Source organism: Diabrotica virgifera, chromosome 8, assembly GCF_917563875.1.
Source record: "Diabrotica virgifera virgifera chromosome 8, PGI_DIABVI_V3a".
Classification (NCBI taxonomy): Eukaryota; Metazoa; Arthropoda; class Insecta; order Coleoptera; family Chrysomelidae; genus Diabrotica; species Diabrotica virgifera.
The window spans coordinates 222,358,078-222,382,096 of record NC_065450.1 but is presented as its reverse complement, the minus strand read 5'-3'; the positions used below and the strand labels follow the sequence as shown (position 1 = coordinate 222,382,096).

Below are 24,019 nucleotides of genomic sequence, written 5' to 3'. Positions count from 1 at the left end.
CCTGTATATGCTTTTTGAAAAGTCTAATATGAATTTTACAAATTAGACAAATAGGCAATTAAAATGGCATATTTATTTTTTTCCGCACACGATTACTTAATTTTTTATAAAAAAATCAAATTTCACTATGAATTAAAAGTTTGGTAAAGTGAACCATAGATTAAAAAAAAAATAACTTTTATTACAAAAATTAATTTTTTTTGCAAAAATAAGTAATTTATGTTACCATCCGCCAATCAACTGATTTATTCAAACTAGAGAAAAATCAGGTCCGGATTTAAAAAATTAGTTCGTTTTGGTCTTAGAAAAAATTTCACCCTGTATACGCTTTTTGAAAACTCTAATATGAATTTTACAAATGAGACAAATAGGTAATTAAAATGGCATATTTATTTTTTTCCCCACACGATTACTTAATTTTTTTATTAAAAAATCAAATTTGTCAAAATCGGAATTTTAACCTAAAAATGAAAAAAAAAAATGAACTCACGGTTTAACTCGCTACAACTCTGTTCCATTTTAATATTTTTTTTCTGAAATTTTTACAGCACATACCTCTTACCATTGTGAAGACTATGGAAATTGTTGTAGACTTTCAGTCTTCTTCTTGTAAAAGTTGCAAACTTGTAAATCGCAAAAATTAGGTGGAAAAATTAAAAATTTATCAATTTGATCACGTCTATGTTAAACTATAGAGTCGAAAAGAAGTGTTATGCGAAGTTTTAGACCTAGACGTGTTATAGAAAAAAAAAAAAAAAAAAAAAAATTGTAAAACTTTTAATTTTAAGAAAAACGTTGGTTTTGTAAATTAATTTTTGTAAAAAAAGTTAATTTTTAAATCTATGCAAAAACTTTGCCAAACTTTTTATGCATAGTCAAATTTGATTTTTTAATAAAAAAATAAGTAATCGTGTGGGGAAAAAATAAATATGCTATTTTAATTGCCTATTTGTCTTATTTGTACAATTCATATTAGAGTTTTCAAAAAACGTATACAAGGTGAAATTTTTTCTAAGACCCAAACAAACTAATTTTTTAAATCCGGGCCAGATTTTTTTCTAGTTTGAATAACTCAGTTGATTGGATGATAACATAAATTAAATATTTGTTCAAAAAAAATTAATTTTTGTAATAAAAGTTATTTTTTTTTAAATCTATGGTTCACTTTACCAAACTTTTAATTATTCATAGTCAAATTTGATTTTTTTTTATAAAAAATTAAGTAATCGTGTGGGGAAAAAATAAATATGCCATTTTAATTGCCTATTTGTCTAATTTGTAAAAATCATATTAGAGTTTTCAAAAAGCGTATACAGGGTGAAATTTTTTCTAAGACTAAAACGAAATAATTTTTTAAATCCGGGCCTGATTTTTTTCTTGTTTGAATAAATCAGTTGATTGGTGGTAACATAAATTAAATATTTGTTAAAAAAAATGAATTTTGGTAATAAAAGTTAATTTTGTTAAATCTATGGTTCACTTTACCAAACTTTTAATTCATAATCAAATTTGATTTTTTTATAAAAAATTAAGCAATCGTGTGCGGAAAAAAATAAATATGTTATTTTAATTGCCTATTTGTCTAATTTGTAAAATTCATATTAGAGTTTTCAAAAAGCTTATACAGGGTGAAATTTTTTCTAAGACCCAAACGAACTAATTTTTTTAAAGCCGGACCTGATTTTTTTCTAGTTTGAATAAATCAGTTGATTAGGTGGCAATAGTGTAACGATTGACCAAAATAAGAGACACATCGATCTGACCGTTCAAAAATTATGACGAATACAAATTTCTGTCAAAATGCGAAACTCGCCCTGTATATTATTAAACAATGGGAGCAGACACTTTTTAATGGTCATTTGTTATTCCCCATAGGGGCCTCTATACGAGGTAGGAGTATGTACAGTTCCTCATGACTCACCCTGTATGAGCTCTTTTTAAAATATTGTTTACTTGTCCAATTAGATTATTATAAAGCGTTGTACCCATTTCTGTGGACGATGATTCATCATCAGAGCTTTCGTAATCGTCCATGTTGATGTTGATGCTCGGCAATGGACTCGATTCAACAGAGGTTAACAGAGAACTTGAATAGAGTCAACATTCATTTCACTTATTCCCCGTTAGAGGGCGTTCTAACCATACTACGGTATAGTTTTATTTTGTACCGAGAACTACCGGACGTTTTGGTGTAAATTTGTCTTCTTGCATAGCCTCCTTGACAACAGGTAGACCTAGAAATAACTCTATCGGGGGATGACAGGAGACAGATTTAAATCAAAACGAAACCGTATATTTTCTATTTTTACTAATGCCATACTCTGTATTAGAATACAAAGACTCGTTTCATACAGGTTCTCTGAATCGCATATTGGAATATTTTCCTAGGGGTGGCTTTTGATATTGTCATATCTGGGTTAACAGAGAACTTGAATCGAGTCGACATTCATTTCATTTCTATTGTTCTATTCTTTGTGTTTGAATAAAGTTATTTTAAAACAGAGTAATAATACCTACTATTATCTAATGTATTTTTTTGTATCGAAAAACAATTATTTTGAATAGTTTCTTGACAGTAACATGACAGGGATTAGTCCATAAGCATAGCAATTAGGTACCTATTCATGTGTCTAGTACGGTGGCTCTTACTGTATAAGTCAGTTATGGAAAAGATAAAGGCAGTTTTTGTTTATATTCGATTCAGAGTTGGACCACCATCTCCATATAGCTATTTCAGCATCCTCATGCCTCCTCAGTGAAGCTATGAAGTCAGTTATGATTTACACGGCCGAAACAAGACCAGATACATACAAAACACAAAGACATCTGGAAACCAACGAAATGAAGATCTTAAGAAGGATTGCTGGAAAAGGACTACAGGATAGGGTAAGAAGTGAGGAAAACAGACGCATATGTGGGGTAGACAATATAAATACGTGGGTAAAGAACAGAAAAGAAGAGTAGAATCAACAAATAAGCAGAATGTCTGAATCAAGGATAGTAAGAATAGCCAGAGACAAGTCACCGTTAGGCAGAAGTATAGGACGCCCAAGGAAAATATGGAATGACAATTAGGGACAGAATGAAAAGGACCGTTGAAGAAAAACAGGCAGTACTGCCTATATAAAAGAAAAAGGACATTTGTTTTCTCTAATTTTGGACCCTGTTGGATGGGAAATTCCCTCAATCTCCCCGTAGTTTAGTCACTGCACGAAACTATCAATAATTAAAAGTCTCCATCACCTTTTAGAGTTAAGATACAAATAATAGAGGAAAATATAAAAGCTTTATTCAAATAAAATATTTATAGTGTACAAATAAAAATAATCACAAAAGTTTAGACTGCATTTGTATCGCAGTCAGGTCCAATATTCTCTTTGTTGACCTTTAGGCGACTGTGTCATTTCTGGCATTTTCTCTTTAGAAATCAAATTATATTTCCTCATATATTCCAAACTAGCCAAAGAAAACTCAGGTCTTGGTTCTAGGATTGCACCACACGGTTCATTTCTCACTCGATCTGATGGTAAGTACTTATTTAAAAGTTGTTTTCCAGTAAGACTCATATCAGAAGGACTTCGGTTACTCATACTTTCTAAATCACATTCATCGTCAATCGTTACTCCTAAACTCTTTAAATGTTTCAGAGTTGCTTCTTTCACTTTGTTCAAGGTCTTGTTTCGAATCTTTTCCCCTTCTGGTGCTTTTTGCCTAAAATCGTTCGTTTGTATATGAGCTCTTTTTAAGATATTGTTTACTTGTCCCATTAGATTATTATAAAGCGTTGTACCCATTTCTGTGGACGATGATTCGTCATCAGAACTTTCGTAATCGTCCATGTTGATGTTGATGCTCGGCAGTGGACTGGGGCATTCTTCTCTCACCATTAGCGGTTCCTGGAAATGTATTGATTGGAGTAGATCGTTGTCGTTTTTCGTAGATAAGTCTGATTCTGTTAACTCCTAAAAATAATTTAATCAATCAATAAAAACTTGCCTAAACATGTCCAATACCAGTATTATGTCTGTCAGTAATTCCCAGGCCCAATAGACGGAGAGGCAGCGCTGAAAAATCTCTTTGAATTTACTAAAGCTTGATTTTTCACAGTTGTTTACTGTGAGTGTGTAGAGAAACATACTGCGGTCGGTCAAGCGAAACGTAGAACAGGGGTTACTGAGAGGGTATCAAAGTTGCTTTCCTACGAAGGTAATTAAATCCATTTAGTAAGGCTGAAAATCAGTACACACATTCTAAATTAAATATAAATAAAAGTTATTATAGTCGGTCCGCTGTATGAAGGGACAGAGCCGGTCGGTCGGCCCCAATAATCGATTGAGGAAATGAAGCATTTTGACTCACAATTTTTTCGTCCAGCATGGATTTACTTGAAATTTTCACAGAAGGTAGGGAATAGTCCAAGGATCATTTTCTATATCATGCCGCTATCATACGCTAAAACCTTGGGGGTGGTTGCCACCCCATCTCGGGGGTGGGAATTTTTTATTACATTTTAATCATGTAATTAGATGGAAAAAGTGATTCTAAGAAAAAATGTTTTTTACATTTTCTTCGTAAGTAAAAGTAATATTTTTCGAGTTATTCGCGCTTGAAAATAACAGTTTTTCGACGAAAAAATCGACTTTTTAAAGGGTTTTTTGAGAATACCTCGAAAAAAATGCATTTAATCAAAAAAACTGATATCAAAAATAAAACTGAAAAATATATGATAAAACTGAAAGATATCAAAATTTTATCTTTTAGTAACACAAACCAAATTATTTTCCAATAATATCTCCCAAGACCAATACAAACCGAGATGCGGCATGTTGAAGGTTAGTTTTTTTCGTCAAATGCATAACTTAAAATATTCAAAGCCAAATAATGGGAAAAATTTGCATTTTTCGAGGAAAACTTAAATAATCTTTTTTCAAATATACAATTCGACTTTCAAAAAAAAATAATAAAAAGTTTCTAGCATGAAAATTAAGCGACTTATAATCAAAAAAATGTCGGTACCTGCTTTTCTCTACGAAAAAATCAGTGAAAACAACCCCTAACGACCTTTCTAATTCAAAACTGGTCTTCACCTTTCTGTAGTTCCTTTTATATTTATATTATCAATACACTCAAGGAGTTTGACCTATTTAAAATGCCTAATTTTGGAAAAATTGGAGTTTAAAGAAAAATTGATTTTTTGCAATTTGGTATTTTTCACCTTTTACTTCAAAATATCTCCGAAAATACTGAAGATACGAAAAAAATTATAAACTACTAAATTGTAGCTTTTTTAATGACTAAAATTACCTTGTGCATAGATTTTCATTACAGTGAATAGTTAGCCATATATAGCTGTTTAAAACCTCTATTTACCAGCAAACACCCCCTTATTCGAGCCCTTTAAACCCGCCCCAATTAAAAACTAAGGGATCTTACGGAATTTAATTTACACAGTCTTATAGCTCTTTAAAAATCCTACAAAATCATTTTTGAAGAAACTTTTTATCGCCAAAAATATATAGAATATTTTCGAGGTATTCTCAAAAAACCCTCTAGAAAAGTCGATTTTTTCGTCGAAAAACTGTTATTTTCAAGCGCGAATAACTGGAAAAATATTAGTTTTACGAAGAAAATGTAAATAACATTTTTTTCTTAGAATCACTTTTTCCATCGAATTACATGGTTAAAATGTAATAAAAAATTCCCACCCCCGAGATGGGGTGGCAACCACACCCAAGGTTTTATATGATAGCGGCATGATATAGAAAATGATCTTTGGAGTATTCCCTACCTTCTGTGAAAATTTCAAGTAAATCCATGCTGGACAAAAAAATTGCGAGCCAAAATGCTTCATTTCCTCAATCAACTATTGGGGCCGACCGACCGGCTCTGTCCCGTCATACAGCTGACCGACTATAATAACTTTTAGTTATATTTAATTTAGAATGTGTGTACTGATTTTCAGCCTTAGTAAATGGATTTAATTACCTTCGTAGGAAAGCAACTTTGATACCCTCTCAGTAACCCCTGTTCTACGTTTCGCTTGACCGACCGCAGTATGTTTCTCTACACACTCACAGTAAACAACTGTGAAAAATCAAGCTTTAGTAAATTCAAAGAGATTTTTCAGCGCTGCCTCTTGGACTATAACTGTAAAACAAGATTTTTCGCAAAAGATATTCTTTATTAAAAAAAAAAATAATCTCCTCAGCAGCGATATAATCATTCTCCATAAAACGATTCATCTTGGCTTTCAAAATCGGCTTCAGTTTCGGCGATTACTTCTTCATGGAAGCGATATCCCTTGCTGCAGAGCATTTTTTATATAGGAAAAAAGGGGTAATCACTGGGAGCCAGATCTGGACTATATGGTGTGTGCAGTAGCAATTTAAAGACCAAATTGTGCATTTTTGCCATCGTTTCATCGACTTATGACACGGTGCATTGTCTTGGTGAACAAACAATTTTGTTTTCACCAAATAAGGTCTTCTCTTTGCGATTTCGGTTTTCAAACGCTCCAATAAACCAATACAGTAGTCGCTGTTGATTGTTTCTCCATGTTTAAAATAGTCAATGAAAATAATTCTTTAAGGCCCGGTACTTTATGTCTCGATTAACAGCCGGTTAGCTAACCGGGGTTTAATCGGGACCTCTTTAGGGTCTCTTGCGTTGTAATAAATGCAATTACAAGTATTATAATTATAAATAAGTATAATAATAATTATAATTGCATTTATTACAACGCAAGAGACCCTAAAGAGGTCCCGATTAAACCCCGGTTAACTAACCGGCTGTTAATGGAGACATAAAGTACCGGGCCTAAGTGTCCCAAAACAGAGATGTCATTCAGGTGCTGTCCACTCAGATGACTGCCGATTTTATTTCGAAATGAAGTGTTGGTTTCAAATTTTGTCCATTGTGACATGCCAACGCAGAAACTCTGACTTAATCCGATTAAACATGTCCAAAAAGTGCCGAGATTCATCAATTCGTTGTTGTTTTTGCTCTGGTGTGAGAACATGCAGCACTCATTTGGAAAACAGCTTTCTCATAGCGAAATGTTCATGTATAATAGTAAAAACACTACCCCTTGATCTAAGACTCAATTATACAACGCGTATGTTTCGTAAGCTGAGCTTAAGGCACATCTTAAGCTTAAGATCTGTTGGTGCAACCAGGCATAATATGACCTTTTTTATTTGCTTCAGAAATACAGAAATTTAAAAATAAAACATTAATAAAACATAACCTTAAAAATAAAAAACTGGAGAAAAAAAAGCACGAAGCAGATCAGAATGGAGAAGAATCCTGGAACAAGCCAAGACCCAGAAAGGGTTGTCGAGCCAGTGATGACGATGATGAATAAAACATAAGAACTAGAGAAAGTATGGAATGAAAAGAAACAGTAAAAGGCCAAATTATTAATTATAGTTATAAGCGAAAAAGAAATGGAAAAGTCTACAGAAAGGAGGGAATTAATAGATCCATTATAAAAATAGAAGAGGAAAGTGGCTTGATACTTATATTTATTCATTTATGTAACCAAAAGAACTCTAAAAAGCTAATAAGTAGTACAATTTCTCATCTAGATTGAAATCTAGATGAAATAAAAAGAATTCCTACCTGAATTTTTGGCTCATTATTAATAAAGTTCTGCTTTGGTTGACCCCGTATAGGCATGTCAAAACTTGTAGTCAAATTAATAGAGAATTTTGAAGTTCCCCATTTCCTCTGGTTATCTTGATACATGCTAGCCTGTTGTGTTATTGTATTTTCTTGTCTGAAGTGATTCTTCTGGGGTGTCGATATATGACCATATTTCTGAGAATCAGCAATTTTTTTATCTTGATCGGAAGACGCCTCTATGGGTTTTGAATAGTTCCTGTCTCTTGCTAATAGCATGGCTACCTGTAATTCGAATTGACTTTAATTAGTGTAGGTACTAAAAATTCATCAAATTTAATAAATTGGGAGTCAAATTTTTTGAAATGGAAGATATATAGAACAGAATAAGGAACAATAGCAGAAGGAACAAACTATTAACAACATCGGATATGCAGATGACACAGAGATCATGGCTGAAAGTATCGAAGATCTTCAATTCTTTATGGATTGAGTCACTAGAGAATGCTCCAATAACAGACTTAGCATAAATGCATCAAAGATTTGACATGTTGGCTCTATGCTACTAATTATCAATAATGAGCTGATTACAAAAATTAACCATTTTAAATATCTAGGATGTTGGATAAACAAGACACTAAATCCTGATGAAGAAATTAAAACTCATATAGAAATTGCAAGAGGAGCATTTATAAAACTTAGATCTGTACTGAGAATCAAGTTCCTAAACTGATATGTGTATACCCTATTCCACGAACATACGCCTGTTTTGGATTACTTCGACAACGAATATTATACTGTGCAAAATAAGAAGAATGAAAGTAAATTGCAAATTACATTGTTGTTTATTGGAATAATTATTAGCACCATTTACTTTCGTACTTCTTATGTTGCACAGTAAAATATTCATTGTCGAAATAATCCAACACAGGCGTATGTTCGTGGAATGGCCCATATCCTGTATTTGGATGTGAAACCTGGATCATGAAGGTTAATAAGATAAACAAATTAGAAGACTTCCAGATGTGGTCATATAGCAGGGGCTTAGGGTCACACAAACGTTTTTAAAACATTTTTAATATTTTCCGTATTTTTGTGAACAAACATATCAAACTTCAACGGATTTAAGATTAACATGAACGTATACAGGGTGCGCCAAACCTCTGGTCTTCTTTGATTACGGCTAAACTATGAGATATACAAAAAAATGTTTATAACAAAACTAATGTGTATCAAAGAGGTCTATAATTTAAAATTATTTTCAATTATACAGGGTGAGTCAGAACGGCGGTATGAACCAAAGTTGTATTTTTTTAAATGGAACACCCTGTATATTAAATCATTTTTGAATATATTATTTAAAAATATGAAAAATTTGTATAAGGTCTTATTGGCCTAAAGTTAATAATTTTCGAAATATTTACATTTTTATTGAGAAAAATGGTAATATTTATAGGGTTGTGGATTATGTTTCCAAGGAAATAAAAATTTAGGTCATAGGTCAAAGTTTTTAAAATATAGTGTTATTTTTAAATAAATTAATATTTTTTACTTTTAGCCATAAAATATACAGTGTGATCACTATTTGCAAATACAAAATTTTCTCATTTTTTTTAAATGGGAGACCCTGTATATTAGTTTTGCGTTTTGTAGTAAATATTACAACAATTCTTTTAGTATAAGGTTGTATGTACCTAGCATCTTTCGTTTTGTAGATATTTTAAAAAAACTATAGATTTTACGTGTTTGCGGATTTTTTATTAAAAAATTTTTTTGCAAAAAAAATAATTATAATCTGGTTTTAGAAACATACACTAAAATATAAAATATGAAAATAAAAACGTAATTAAAGATTAAAATAAATCGTATGCTAGTACAATTCAATTGAATTTGATAACTTTAAATTATTTTACAAAAAATATTTTACCATATTAACGAATGCATAAATTGGTTACTAAATTAAATAAACAACCAAATTTTAAATCAACCGTAGTAATTTTTCTACTACAGCAACTTTCCTGTACCAAATTAATTGTTAGTTAAATTGTATTTAGTTAAAATTTTTAATTTACCTTTTAAATTTACTTACATACATCTTGAGAATATAAAAATTATTATAAAGTATGCTTTGAAACAAATGAATGTTAAATGTATCATCCAAATTATTATTTATTAATATAGATAGTATTTACTGGTGTCACAAAAACTGGTAATACTTTTGTAGTTGAAATGTTTGTAACAATTTTTTATATTTTAAATTTTAATTTTTTAACCGAAAAATTTTTGGATATGACATTTGTTTTGGGCGAAACCATTAGAAATTATTACCAGCTTTTGTGACACGAGTAGGTACATAGATACTATTTACTTCTTAATATACTTCCATAACGTTCATTTGTTTCAAAGCATACTTTATACGTTCTTAAGATGTAGGTAAATTAAAAAGTTATTAACTGATCTTACTCGTAAATACAATATAACTAACAATTAATTTGGTACAGGAAAGTTGCTGCGGTAGAAGAATTACTACGATTGATTTAAAATTTGGTTGTTTATTTAATTTAGTAACTAATTTATGTATTCATTAATAAGGTAAAATATTTTTTGTAAAATAATTTAAAGTTATTAAATTCAATTGAATTGTACTAGCATACGATTTATTTTAATCTTTAATTACGTTTTTATTTTCATATTTTATATTTTAGTGTATGTTTCTAAAACCAGATTATAATTATTTTTTTGCAAAAAAATTTTTAAATAAAAAATCCGCAAAAACGTAACATCTATAGTTTTTTTAAAATATCTACAAAACGAAACATGCTAGATACATACAACCTTATACCAAAAGAAAGGTTGTAATATTTACTACCAAACGCAAAACTAATATACAGGGTGTCCCATTTAAAAAAAATAAGAAAATTTTGTATTTGCAAATAGTGATCACACTGTACCTATATTTTATGGCTAAAAGTAAAAAATATTAAATTATTTAAAAATAACACTATATTTTAAAAACTTTGACCTATCACCTAAATTTTTGTTTCCTTGGAAACATAATCCACAACCCTATAAATATTACCATTTTTCTCAATAAAAATGTAAATATTTTGAAAATGATTAACTTTAGGCCTATAAGACCTTATACAAATTTTTCATATTTTTAAATAATATATTCAAAAATGATTTAATATACAGGGTGTTCCATTTAAAAAAATACAACTTTGGTTCATACCGTCGTTCTGACTCACCCTGTATAATTAAAAATAATTTTAAATTATAGACCTCTTTGATACACATTAGTTTTGTTATAAACATTTTTTTGTATATCTCATAGTTTAGCCGTAATCAAAGAACACCAGAGGTTTGGCGCACCCTGTATACACCTACTTTAGTTCTGATTTGCACATGCATATCAATATATAACGTTCAACCCCCAATATGTCTATACACAAAAATAAAGAAAATAAAACAAAATGTAGTTATGTTTGTGTGATCCTAAACCCCCGATAGTAGAATGCTCAAAATACACTCCTGGCCAAAAAAATGGGACACCTTAAAAATAAGTCATTTTTGATTTCAAGAATCTCCTAAACCTGTTGTCCGATTTTAGTGATTTTTTAATATGTTATAGGCTTATTCTCTGAGAATATCGATGTAGTAATAGTGTTGCTGAACAGGTAAATGTCATTATATACCGGGTGTAACCCGGTAAACCACAGTATAAACATACTGTGTTTTTTCCTGAATGTTCGTAACACTCTGTGGAATATTCTAGCATTTAAAAAATATTGAAATTAAAGCTTAACTATAGCCTTAGCCTTTCTTAACATTCTTCTTTTTGACTCATTCACTTATGTTGGATAATGAAAAAGTTAGGTACTTTGACAACTAGCCATGTTCTTCATCAATACAGGGTGTTTCTAAATAAGTGCAACAAACTTTAAGGGTCAATTCTGCAGGAAAAAATAATGACAGTTTGCTTTATAAACATATGTCTGCAAATGCTTCGTTTCCGAGATACGGGATGTTGACTTTTTTCTTACAAACTGACGATTTATTTATTGCTCTAAAACCGGTTAAGATATGCAAATGAAATTTGGAAGGTTTTAAGAGGTAGGTATTTCACATTTCTTGACATACTAATAAAAATTTTATATTCACCATTGGCGTGCATACAGGTAATATGACCGGGTAATATGACCCGTATGCACGGCAATGGTAAATATAAAATACATAATTGTTTGTCAAAAAATGTGAAATAACTACCTCTTAAAACCTTCCAAATTTCATTTGCATATCTTAACCGGTTTTAGAGCAATAAATAAATCGTAAGTGTGTAAGAAAAAATTCAACATCTTGTATTTCGGAAACGAAGCATTTGCAGACATATGTTTATAAATCAAACGGTCATTATTTTTTCATACAGAAGTACCCCTTAACGTTTGTCGCACTTATTTAGAAACACCCTGTATTGATGAAGAACCTGGTTGGAAGAAAGGCTAAGGCTACAATTTAGTTTTAATTTCAATATTTTTTAAATGCTAGAATATTCCACAGGGTGTTACGAACTTTCAGGAAAAAACACAGTATTATTGTTACACCCGGTATACAATGACATTTACCTGTTCAGTAACACTATTACTACATCGATATTCTCAGAGAATAAGGCTATAACATATTAAAAAATCACTAAATCACTAAATCGGACAACAGGTTTAGGAGATTCGAGAAATTAAAATGACCCATTTTTTTGACCAGGAGTGTATCATGGGTTCAATGCATTTTAAACCTAGAAGTTTTAAACAGAGTAGGTCAAGTTGAAGATGACGAAAAAGAGAAAACTTGAATACCTGGGGTATACAGGGTGTCCCGAAAAGATTGGTAATAAATTATACCACACATTCTGGGGTCAAAAATAGTTCCCTTGAAGTTGAACCTAACTTACCTTAGTAAAAATGTGCTCATAAAAAAAGTTACAGCCCTTTGAAGTTACAAAATGAAAATCGATTAACAAAATCTTAAACAATACATCTTAAAACAAAATTATAGTAAAATTTGACCACCCCACAAAATTTTATGGGGTTTTGTTCCCTTAAACCCCCCCAAACTGTTGTGTACCTTCCAATTAATTCATTATTGTGGTACCATTAGTTAAACACAATGTTTTTATAACTTTTTTGCCTCTTAGTATTTTTTCGATAAGCCAGTTTTTATCGAGATGCGGCTTCTTTTTTAATATATTTACATAAAATTTTTATGGAGGTTTTGTTCCTTTAAACCCCCCAAATGTTTGTGTACGTTCCAATTAAACTATTACTGCGGTACCATTAGTTAAACACAGTGTTTTTAAAACTTTTTTGCCTCTTATGTCCGTATTTATAGTCGAGTCTCAAGACCTCGTCAGGTCTCGAGACTGACCTTGAATAAAATTTGGGTTTAGTTTACACACAATTCAAGGTCGGCCTTGAGACTCGACGAGGTCTTGAGACTCGACTATAAATACAGGTATTAGTCTTTTTTGATAAGTCACCTTTTATCGAGATGTGGCTTCTTTTTCAAAATATACCTAAAAATTTAATTTATAAATAAATTTTCAGATTATTAATAGGTGTCTATAATCATACTTATACTTAACCATATACAAAAATGTGGTGGATTCGACAAATATTCAAAATATCTTGATAAACACTGGCTTATCAAAAAACTACTAGTGGGCAAAAAAGTTTTAAAAACACTGTGTTTAACTAATGGTGCCACAATAATAATGTAATTGGAGCATACACAAAAGTTCGGTTTAAGGGAACAAAACTCCCATAAAATTTTTTCACACAAATTTCACTTTAATTTTTTTTTTAAGATGTTGCTGCCATGAAAATTCCACATGTTCATTTTCAATTAAAAATCTCTAAGAGTTTTCGATAAATGAAAAAAAAATCGATTTTCATTTTGTAACTTCAAAGGGCTGTAACTTTTTTTGTGTGCACTATTGTATATAGGTAAGTGAAGTTCAATCAACCTATTTTTGACCCCAGAATCTGTGGTATAATTTATGACGAATCTTTTCTGGACACCCTGGATAATGAGAGGTAGAGGATACTGGATACAGTAGTTAATATTAAATGAAAAGATCAAGGGAAAGAGAGGAATTGGCAGGAAGAAATATTCATGGCTCTGAAACCTTCATCAGTGGATTAATTGTTATAGTGCATTCATATAGCAAATTCCCAACTATAAACAAACGCATGTGTTATTGTTCACCCTTTCATTCGTCAAGAGGCTATTAAATGTAATTTATTGCCCTAAACGAGGCAGATTCTCATTTGCAGGTCCAAACTTGTCAGTCCACAAATTCAAATTGTATGTAAGGTGTTGGTTTATAAGATAATATTATTTTGTGTTATATGTATTTTACAGTAGTTATTGATGAGTTATTATAATAGTGGTCGTGTTTTATAGTTTTTTTATAAGTTTTATAGTGTGTAGTCTGTTTAATGAACTTTTAATATACATAAACAAAGTATTTATTGTTCAAAAGTGCAAATAGCTTGTGGTAATACATTTATAAAGGGAAGAAAACCCAAAATTTTAATTGATTGATGTTTCAAAAAAGAATGTGTGTGTATTTTGTACGCACGTAAGAAGATATTCTTCTATTATATAGGTAATTTCAACGAAGTAAATATACTTAACAGGTTATTTGTATTTTATTTAACCTTTAACTACCCGCGCATCAAGTTATAACATAACTACACGTGTGGCATACTTTGTACGCCACAAGAAAATACACTTAAAAACAGCGGATTTGTTTAATTTTTTTTGAAAAAATACACTTAGTTGTTTGTTATAAACCTTATTCGGCATCAGTGAATACTTGGGAGTTCCTTTTCAGTAAACCAATTGGGATTTATAACTGGAATCATGGAATAACTGGATTCGATGATAAATAAAATTACTAATAAAAAATTTTTTTAAATGTGATTTTTTACAGGAGAAAAAGTATTGTTTACAAAGAAAAATATATTTTTTGCCATAATGACTAAAAAACAATTATTAAAATATGTACTTATATTACGACTTATAGTAATGTAATATAATCCTGGGGTATATTTTCCACCACCGGAAACAACAAATAATAAAATGTAAATTACGATCTTTCCAGAACGCCGATTATAACGAAACTAAAACCAAATTGTAAAGCACATTCCAGTGATAGGTTAGAAAAATAAGCAAGGTCAAAAATTAAATTTTTAAATATATTTCCAGTAGAATTCTTATATCTGGCGTACAAAGTACGCCAGCGCATGTAGTTAAAGGTTAAAAATTAAACTAACTTTCTTATCTACCACTTTCAAAAAATTTTTATTAAAACAACCAAAAATAAAAAAAAAATGAATCCCCAGGATTCGAACCTGCGTCATTCCAATCTCGGAGCTAACACCCTAGCAACTACACCAGCGAGGTCCTTCTAATTGACATGTAAGTTTCGCATATAATTACACAACACCGCGACAAATAGTGTAAATGTTTTATTATTTTACTACAGAGAAACACAAATCCAAAAACACAAGAATTATAATAAATGATACATTTACTAAAAACACTAATATATTCTTTTAATGACTTATTTGCACAGATACAGAAACACCTATCTTGAAAGATTAGCAAGGAACTACATACTGTCTGTGTGTGCAGGCGCACAGATTTATGTACAACTTTACCCTCAATCGAATTGCGCCTAAAGAAGAATATCTTCAAAAAGTTTTATTTCCTTTTCTGGACATGAAAAAGTATACAGAATGCAGTTTCATAATAGCCCATTCACTCACATACACCTCAGTTCAGTACGACCCTATTTAGCTTCCATGTGCGTTTGTTTACAGTTGGGAATCTGTAAAATGAATACAGTTTACATGCAGCACAAGATCAAGAACAGTATCAGCAAATTGTTATGCCTAACATTTGGGCACAGTACTCAAAAAAGAAGAAAAACAAAATATTTTCATAAACTATGACTACACCCGTCAATTAAAACTTTGGGGCACAAATTTACCTGTTTTTGCAATATAAGCAGCTGTTCATTTTGCTGTGCAATAATTTTTAAAAGATCCGAGTTATTAAGTTCTCCATTTCGCCGATTCTCCAAAGCTTTGGAATCTGACACATCTTCACAATTTGTTTGGGTCTCCATATCACACTTTTGGCTCAAAGGGGGTACATGAGAAGGTTGATATGGTAGTAATGTTTGAACCAGTGTATTATAACCACTTGTGTACTGTTTAGTTTGGGGTTGAACACTTGGTTGATACGTTTGGCACTTCTGTTGAAAACCTGTATCAAAAACTTTGTCGTATTTCTCTTGAAGTCTACTATCACTATTATTATTTGAAATCTGTCCAACATTCTGCTGATATGAAGGGGGGCTATTTTGCTTTTGGGTAGCGATATTTTTTTTGTAATTAAAAATATCAGTTACAGAATCATTGTGTATTTTTCTTTTAGAGGCAATTTTATTCTGTAGCTCCAAATATTGTTGGTATGATTTTGGTATTACATTTTCTTTATTTTCTGAAGTCTTATCTTGTGTGTTGGTATCACTATTCTGTTTAACTGTCTCTGTGCCTTGTACATTTGTACGTTGTACATTTTCAGACTGCTTCTCTTTGAGATCCTTATTGGAAGGGACTGTATCACCAATATTAATGTCGTTAATATTATTAGCTACTTGTGGAATGTCAATAATACTTAATAAATCTAATTTTCTATCAGGAATGTTTGCCATGTACATTTGTTCAAAATTATTTGGATTCGTACCGACCTCCCTATTTTGTTTCCTTATTGCACTAAAATTTTGATAGCTGCAACCAGCCTCTACACTACAAAAGTCCACATTTTTCGATAAGTATTTTTGGGATTCACCATGTGTTTGCTGAGATACAGGGCTTTCAAATCGTACTTGCTTTTTGGCAAATTCTGCCTGCAAATGTTTGTAACCAAAAGGAATAAGACTCTGTTGATACCGTATAGGCATATTAACTGGATTCTCCATTCCTCTTTGTTTCATTTTCCAAATGTTTTCTTGAGAAGAAAAATTGTCTACAGTCGTTCTGGTGTTGCTAATCATGGAAACTTCAGGAACAGTGGGTGAATAAATATATTTGCCAACTGGATTCTGGAACTGGGTTGGTTCTGGAACTGTTACTACAGGTTCAAGGATGGACTCCATTGTTTTAACAACATAAATTATAAACGACAAAAATAAAAAAGAATTGTAAACAAAATTCAAATTTTTAACAGAAGTCAAATAACAGCAATAAATCATCTTTGCTTTTTAACTCAAGTGTCTTATAAATACGGTTTCCAGCCACTAGTTGAACTTCTGTCTAAATCTTGATCCACTACTTTGTGACGTGTAACTTGGGTTGCCTATATGAATTTGAATCGGCGAAATCACATAGAATAATTTTTGTCAATAAATTAACTGTAATTGGAAGGTTTCTCTCCTATTAAAAATGTATTTTTGGCAAATTACGGTCATAAACAAGAAGATATATTTAAGACATTCTTGCAAGAAGATCATGTCGATTTGAAAAGCTGCAGGGGAGAGTCCTACGACAATGCGTCAGTTATGAGTGGAAAACACAATGGTGTTCAGCTAAAATTTAGATAACACAATATCTTGGCGTTGTAGATCCCCTTTTTGTAATTATGTATTCCAAACTTTGGACTTTAGAGTAAGTATTTAAATACAAATACCTACCCTATAATTATAAATAAGTACTTGGTATTTAAATGCTCTAAAGCAGGGGTTCTTAATCTGTGGTACATGTACCACTGGTGGTACGTTTCTTTACTTCGGGTGGTACACAAAGTACAAAAACAAAAGCACAGCCAAAATCCAGCATATTAAAAATTATAAAAATTACCCAAAAGCTTGGGTACATTTTTAGCATAGGCGTAACCTGGGGTGGTTTTGGGGGTTATAACCCCCCCTTTTGGATGTACTTTGAGCTCTATACGCTTAACACTATTATTATTCCATACCCCCCAGAGACCTTCAAGTATATGTAACCCCCCTTAGGATCATCCTGGTTACACCTCTGATTTTTAGTATTTAAATAGGTACTTGGTATTTTAATACGTTTCAACATCAGTATTTGTATTTATGATACTTTCCAAAACTTACTAAAATTTGTGATTTTTATATCTAATTGTTTTAAGTCAAGCATAGCCACAGTCATAGCTACCTACGGTACCTACAGGTCACTCTTTATGGTAATAAATTTTCAGTTTAATTTTTAAATACATCTACAAAAAAAGTACTACATATTTGATTCATTCATGCCTTACAACTTACAATGTGAATTTTTAAAGTGGTTAAAGTCAATGGGTTAAATCAGCAAAACTTTATTATTTATGCCCATTTCGCCGATTCAAGTTCATATAGGCAACCCATATTACACACCACAAAATAGTGGGTCAAGATTTAGAAAGTACTATTTGAGTTGTAAAAAAGAAGAATTCACAATACATAACCTAAATTTATAGAATTTAGAATTAAATTAAATCATTAATCACAAAAAATGAATATTTTTAAAAGGGGCACTATCGAACTTATACAACATGTCAAGATTTACAATTTATTTCAGTCGACTCAAGTGTATAGACCAGTAACTTCGTACAAAAGTGCGCTCTCACTGGAACATTTATATCCAAACAGTACCTTGAAAATAACAACCCCTCAAGTGAGTACATAAATATACAAATAATTAGTCAAATTCATTGGCTCTAAAAAAAACCCATAGTGAGTCTTGGCCTGATCTAGAATCAGCTGCCATTCCTTCCTAGCCTTTGCCTTGGTTTTCCAATTTCGTACTCTTAACACTCAAGTCGTCTTCCACCTGATACTTACCTTGCTCTGAGCTTGCCTCTTCTCACTCCATCCAGTCTTTGGTTGTAAATGTGTTTAGATGGCTCCATCTCATTCATTCTCTCTCTAAGTGGCCAAGACACCGCAGCCTGTTTATTTTGATGGACCTACAAATATTAGGCTCACTATAAAGGCGGTAAAGCTCAAACTTATAGCATCTAAGCCATTTTCTTAGGATTTCACCTTTGAAACAGCCTAAACGTTCTTCATCACTTTTTGTAATTGTCCACATTTCTGATGTGTCAGTGAGTATGGGCTTGATTAGAGTTCTGTATATCAATATTTTTATTCTTTTTGTGACTGTGTTTGATGTCAAAAGTTTCTTTAATCCAAAGTATGCTCTATAGGGCTTTTCATTCACAGTCATTTGTTTGCGAGCCTCTGTCATGTGTCACATAATATTAATATATCTACGTCATACGTTATTGGCATATACCAATGATACAAACCAAAGACGTATGGTGTAGATATATTAATATTATGTGACACATGACTGAAGCTCGAAACAAATGACAATCGATGAAAAGCCCTATTGGCTAGATATATTATGTGAAAAGCTTAGTGTGAAAACCTAGTATCTCATTTTTTTTTCGAAAATGACATTTTGGTGGTTTTAGTTTGAAAACCACCAGGAATCGAGAATAGGTTTTTGAGAACTTGTCGGTTGAGATTACATATGCATCAATTTTCTTATCAGAGAATAAATAATCATTTAAAGTTGTTGTCTATTGAAAAAACTTTAATTATTAATGATCTTTTATTTCTTCATAAAATCTTGGAGGGTAATATAACTTGCCCGGATTTGTTGGAGCTAATCAACTTTAAACTAAACACTATAAATATTAGAGATAAACCATTATTCTCAATTAGTTTTCATTATACCAACTACGGATATAATAGTCCTATACCTAGATTTCATAGACTGGGTAATGAAATTAATAAAACTACAGATCTGCTGGGAGTTAGTCAAACCAGGTTTAAGAACCAACTGAGGGAGTATTTAATGTAATATGTTATTGTGATATATTTATTTGTTAGGAACCAACTGAGGGAGTATTTATGTAATTTTTGTATTTTATATATTTTATGTAGGTAATATGTTATTGTGATATATTTACTTGTTAGTAGGTTAGTGTTAAAAATGTCTATATATCTTTATATTGTAAAAAGGAGATTTTCCGTTAAATAAATAAAATAAAATAAAAAAGAATGTGTGTGTACTTTGTACGCACGTAAGAAGTTATACTTCTATTATATGATTATAAACGAAATTAATATACTTTTTATTTATGTTTTATTTAAATATTAAATTAATTTATACTTACTACTTCTCAAACATTTTTATTAAAACAGTGCCAAAAATTAAAATAATAAAAAAATAAAACACACACAAACACACTAAAAATGCCACAAATGATTTCTGAACATTAATTGTCGGAAAATTTTTTAACTAAATACGTATTTTCTGAAAATAAAATTATATAATAAATATACTTACAATCATAAAATGTATAAAAAAAAAAATAAAAAAATAAAAGTTTCTATTGGGATTCGAACCAACTTACCACGCCGCTGGTATTTGCGTTGTATTGGGATTCTCTCGCATTAAAACTGCGCCACAGAGACAGCTTGTCATTATGTGCGAAGATCATCTAACTAAACAGATTAACCTTTTGACATTTTTAACTTATGTAAATTAAATTATTTTGATTTTGAATTGAAATGATTTAGAATTGAAAAAATACAACAAAACATAGAGTAAGAAGACAATATATTATGTAAATATAAATATAAATTATGTAAATAAAAGTATTACATACTACTTATGTATTTTGGTAGGTTCAAGGTAGGTATCGGAGCCCGTATAACGACTAATAAATTTCGCAATCACTTGCGTCGTGCAAAGTGGCTATGTTCAAATATCATAACAAAATTTGATCAACTATTTATAAAACACTTACCAGTGAAAGATTATTTAGCTTTGAATAAGCGAGATCTGCGGCACTCATACTAGGCACAGTTTGATGAGCTTTCACATTGGCATGAAACAATCATCTCTTCTATGTAAATAAGTCCAAAAATATAATATGAAAACTATTTAAAAAGGCAGTATAACCATTAACTAACTTTTTGTTTGTTGTTTCTCTTCCTACAAATTTTAAAACGCAACAAGCATACATTATAACCAAACGCAGTCCCACAGCTGTGCCACAGCTGCCATATTGGATAATTTTTGTCATGTCATTTGAACATCCAATCAGAACAAAGTTATAATGCGCATGCGCCCGGTCGCTAGGTTTTCCCATATAAAATTTCACCGTCATTACGCCCGTAAAGAAGTATAACTTCAAAAAAATAAAACCTTGTATCTCACGACTTACAACTGTTAGAAAAAATCCAAATACACCAGACTATTTTCTACAGCCGAAAAAAGAAACCACGTATATCAATTGCTCTCTTGATTTAGTGTAAATACCACGTATATTATAACCAAGAATTTGGTACTTAATTTGGAGTGTTTTTTTGAGATTAATTATTTATATGGGAAATAAGCCACAATTAAAATGAAAAAAATAATTTTATTAACGTTTCGACGCCCAAATCGGGTGCCGTTGTCAAAATACAAAATATTACTAAAATAAACTAAAGTGTTGTTGCTAAGCAAAAAAATTCTTCTAATAATTTATTTAATCTCACTCATTTATATTGGCAATTCAGACATATATTATACATTTTAAAGTAGAAGACTTTAAAATGATATTGCCAATATTTATGAGTTGCGTTCCTGGGACGACTTACTGAAAGATAGTTCATTCGATTACATGAAATTAACCCCAACTCAAGAATATCCGTCATAAAAAATTATAGCATGTGATATGTCTTTAAAAAGACAACCAAATGCAACGACAGTAAAATTCTCGCGTTAGAGACTTCATAGTAAATCACAAGGGAAAACCAGGAAAAACCCTGTGATACTATCCCGACATCGTAAGTATTTGGTCTTACATTAATTTACTCTCAAAAAATAATACCAAATTCTGACTTGTAACATGTTTAAATTATAAATAATATTAATAATACTAGATATATAAGTAATACTAAATATAAAATATGTACTAGCTCGATATTATTGACTTACTAATCTTGGTATTTTCTTTCTATTGACTTCCTCTTTCAGTATGGGTAACCACATCCTACTGCATTCTACCGAGGAATTTGGAACGCAATATAATATAAAAAAATACCAGGAACGCAACTCATAAATATTGGCAATATCATTTTAAAGTCTTCTACTTTAAAATGTATAATATATGTCTGAATTGCCAATATAAATGAGTGAGATTAAATAAATTATTAGAAGAATTTTTTTGCTTAGCAACAACACTTTAGTTTATTTTAGTAATATTTTGTATTTTGACAACGGCACCCGATTTGGGCGTCGAAACGTTAATAAAATTATTTTTTTCATTTTAATTGTGGCTTATTTCCCATATAAATAATTAATCATAAAAATGCCACAAGGAAATAGCTTCAGTTTTTTTGAGAGATTTGACTTAGAGAAATGTTTTTTGTGAACAACAAATCCGGCATATAGAAACATTTTATGAACCTTAAATCAAAAGATTTGTACCGTATCAACCTTGTATTTGGAGGTGTGCAATAAGCTATGAAAAATGAAAACCTCGTAAATAATCATAAACACAACCTCATTTCAGATGAAAAACACGTACATATATAAAGATATACGAGGTTATCATAGTTACTTGGGCAAAGGTTCTATATACTGCAAGGATATTTACGTGTTTTTTAACATTTAACACTTTCAGCTCTGGGCCAATATCGGATATTAGACTCAATGTGCTCAAATTAAAAATATGTAACGGTAGTTTTTGTTTTTAGGTTATATTATGTAGAATATCAGTTTTTGCCTCTCCTGTAAAATTGTAATTTAATGAGATAAGAGGTTTTCACACTAAGCCATCGTTATGTCTGTTAATTTGTGTAGTTACTGTATTACTTTGGTTGTTTTATGATCCTAGATATATGTTCCAACCATTAGATCTTCAGGTTTCGCTACTCGATTATTGACACCTTCATGTACTTAGTTCTGTTAATATTAGCGTGTAGCCCCATTCTTTTTCCTGTTGCTTCCAATGCTGTAAACAATTGGACCAGGTCCATCTTTCTTCTTGCTATGACTATGCTTGACAAATAATTGATACTCTCAGATATTTTATTCCAAAGTGTTTTTTAGCCTCCAAGCAGTACAAATGAATTTACTGGATATATTCCTATGGAAGAATTAGATATTACTTATAGTAGAAGCAGTGGTCCCGGGGGACAAAATGTAAACAAAGTAAATACTAAAGTGGACATACGATTTCATTTGCAGTCCGCTAAATGGTTGAATGAGAAAACTAAACAAAAAATTGCTGAAAAGGTAAAGTAAGGCTGTTTTCTTGTGTAATACCAACTAATATAGACGCATATAGAAGCCTCTTTCTAATGAGAAAAATTGTCACATCAGCTATCTATGTGACATTGATGTAAACTATTGTTAGGCTTGGTGGAAAGTGGGAAAGGAATATGAATGGAGCGATTTAACTCCAGGCCTAATAACATTTCAATGCCATTGATTTGCAGTTTTTTTCCAATAATATCTTTATTTTTAATATATTAAATCGTTAAATTTATAGATTTAAATCTGAAAAAGGTATGAAACCTTCAATTTGTGGATGAGGGATGTTGTGGTCGAGGTGGAGATGGAGAACGCTAAATAGAAGTTGTGTATCACAGTGATACACTCAAATGCTTTGCTGAAAAGTTACTGTAAAGAATCCTTCTATATGAGTTTATATTCGTTGGTAATACTAAAGGTAAAATATTTCAATTATATCGTGTGAAACAAAAAGGCAAAGTAATTTTTGTTTTAAAATTACAAGAGATAACCAATATGTATTCATTTCAGTTTAGTACCCAATTAACCAAAGAAGGATACCTAATCTTCAGATCAGATATTACAAGATCTCAACAGTTAAATTTAGCTGATTGTTTGGAAAAAATTAGGAAGGCTGTTAGAGGGGCATTGATGGTTCCAGCAGAGCCTAGTGTAGAGAGTCAAGAGAGGGCTAGACGAAGATTAGAACGAGCAGCCAAAGAAAGGCTAATGGTTAAGAGAGAAAAGTCCCAAGTGAAACATTATAGAAATGATTCTAATATTGTAGTTTAGTGAATAAAGTATTTTACAGATACTTCTTCTTTTTCTTTCAGTATCCTGTCCAATTATTGAATGTTGGCGATCATATTACCAATAATAACTTTGTTAGGGCAGGTCAAAACGGATTAGAAGATATATCTTGATATTTCAGAGCCAAGATGTTCTTTTCAAACTAGGCCTCTTCTTCTGAAAATCTTGCCCTGTATTATAAGGTGTAGAAGGTAATACCTCTCTGGGTGGCCCATTACAAGGCC

At 31.1% G+C, this 24,019-nt stretch overlaps 2 protein-coding genes across 2 annotated transcripts; one reads left to right on the top strand and one right to left on the bottom strand.

Moving 5' to 3' along the window:
- Positions 1-3,267: 3,267 nt before the first annotated feature.
- Positions 3,268-16,965, bottom strand: LOC114341841 (uncharacterized). The gene is made up of 3 exons (XM_028292652.2): positions 15,671-16,965; positions 7,621-7,905; positions 3,268-3,962 (listed from the first exon to the last, which is right to left on the bottom strand). The coding sequence occupies exons 1-3, from the start codon at positions 16,937-16,939 to the stop codon at positions 3,360-3,362; spliced, it is 2,157 nt and encodes a 718-aa protein (XP_028148453.1). The 5' UTR covers positions 16,940-16,965; the 3' UTR covers positions 3,268-3,359.
- A 1,153-nt stretch (positions 16,966-18,118) lies between these two features.
- LOC114341927 (peptidyl-tRNA hydrolase ICT1, mitochondrial) lies at positions 18,119-23,799 on the top strand. Its single transcript, XM_050657448.1, has 3 exons — positions 18,119-18,362; positions 22,803-22,988; positions 23,517-23,799. Exons 1-3 carry the CDS (start codon positions 18,201-18,203, stop codon positions 23,775-23,777), a joined length of 609 nt encoding a protein of 202 aa, XP_050513405.1. The 5' UTR covers positions 18,119-18,200; the 3' UTR covers positions 23,778-23,799.
- Positions 23,800-24,019: the final 220 nt, after the last annotated feature.

Coding starts and splice junctions, on each gene's coding strand:
- LOC114341841 (XM_028292652.2), bottom strand. CDS start 16,939: ATGATTTATTGCTGTTATTTGACTTCTGTTAAAAATTTGAATTTTGTT. Junction 7,906..15,670: donor TGCTTATATTGCAAAAACAG/GTAAATTTGTGC, acceptor TTCGAATTACAG/GTAGCCATGCTATTAGCAAG. Junction 3,963..7,620: donor ATAATGAGCCAAAAATTCAG/GTAGGAATTCTT, acceptor AATTATTTTTAG/GAGTTAACAGAATCAGACTT.
- LOC114341927 (XM_050657448.1), top strand. CDS start 18,201: ATGAATATTTTTAAAAGGGGCACTATCGAACTTATACAACATGTCAAG. Junction 18,363..22,802: donor TGAAAATAACAACCCCTCAA/GTGAGTACATAA, acceptor AGTGTTTTTTAG/CCTCCAAGCAGTACAAATGA. Junction 22,989..23,516: donor AACAAAAAATTGCTGAAAAG/GTAAAGTAAGGC, acceptor TATTCATTTCAG/TTTAGTACCCAATTAACCAA.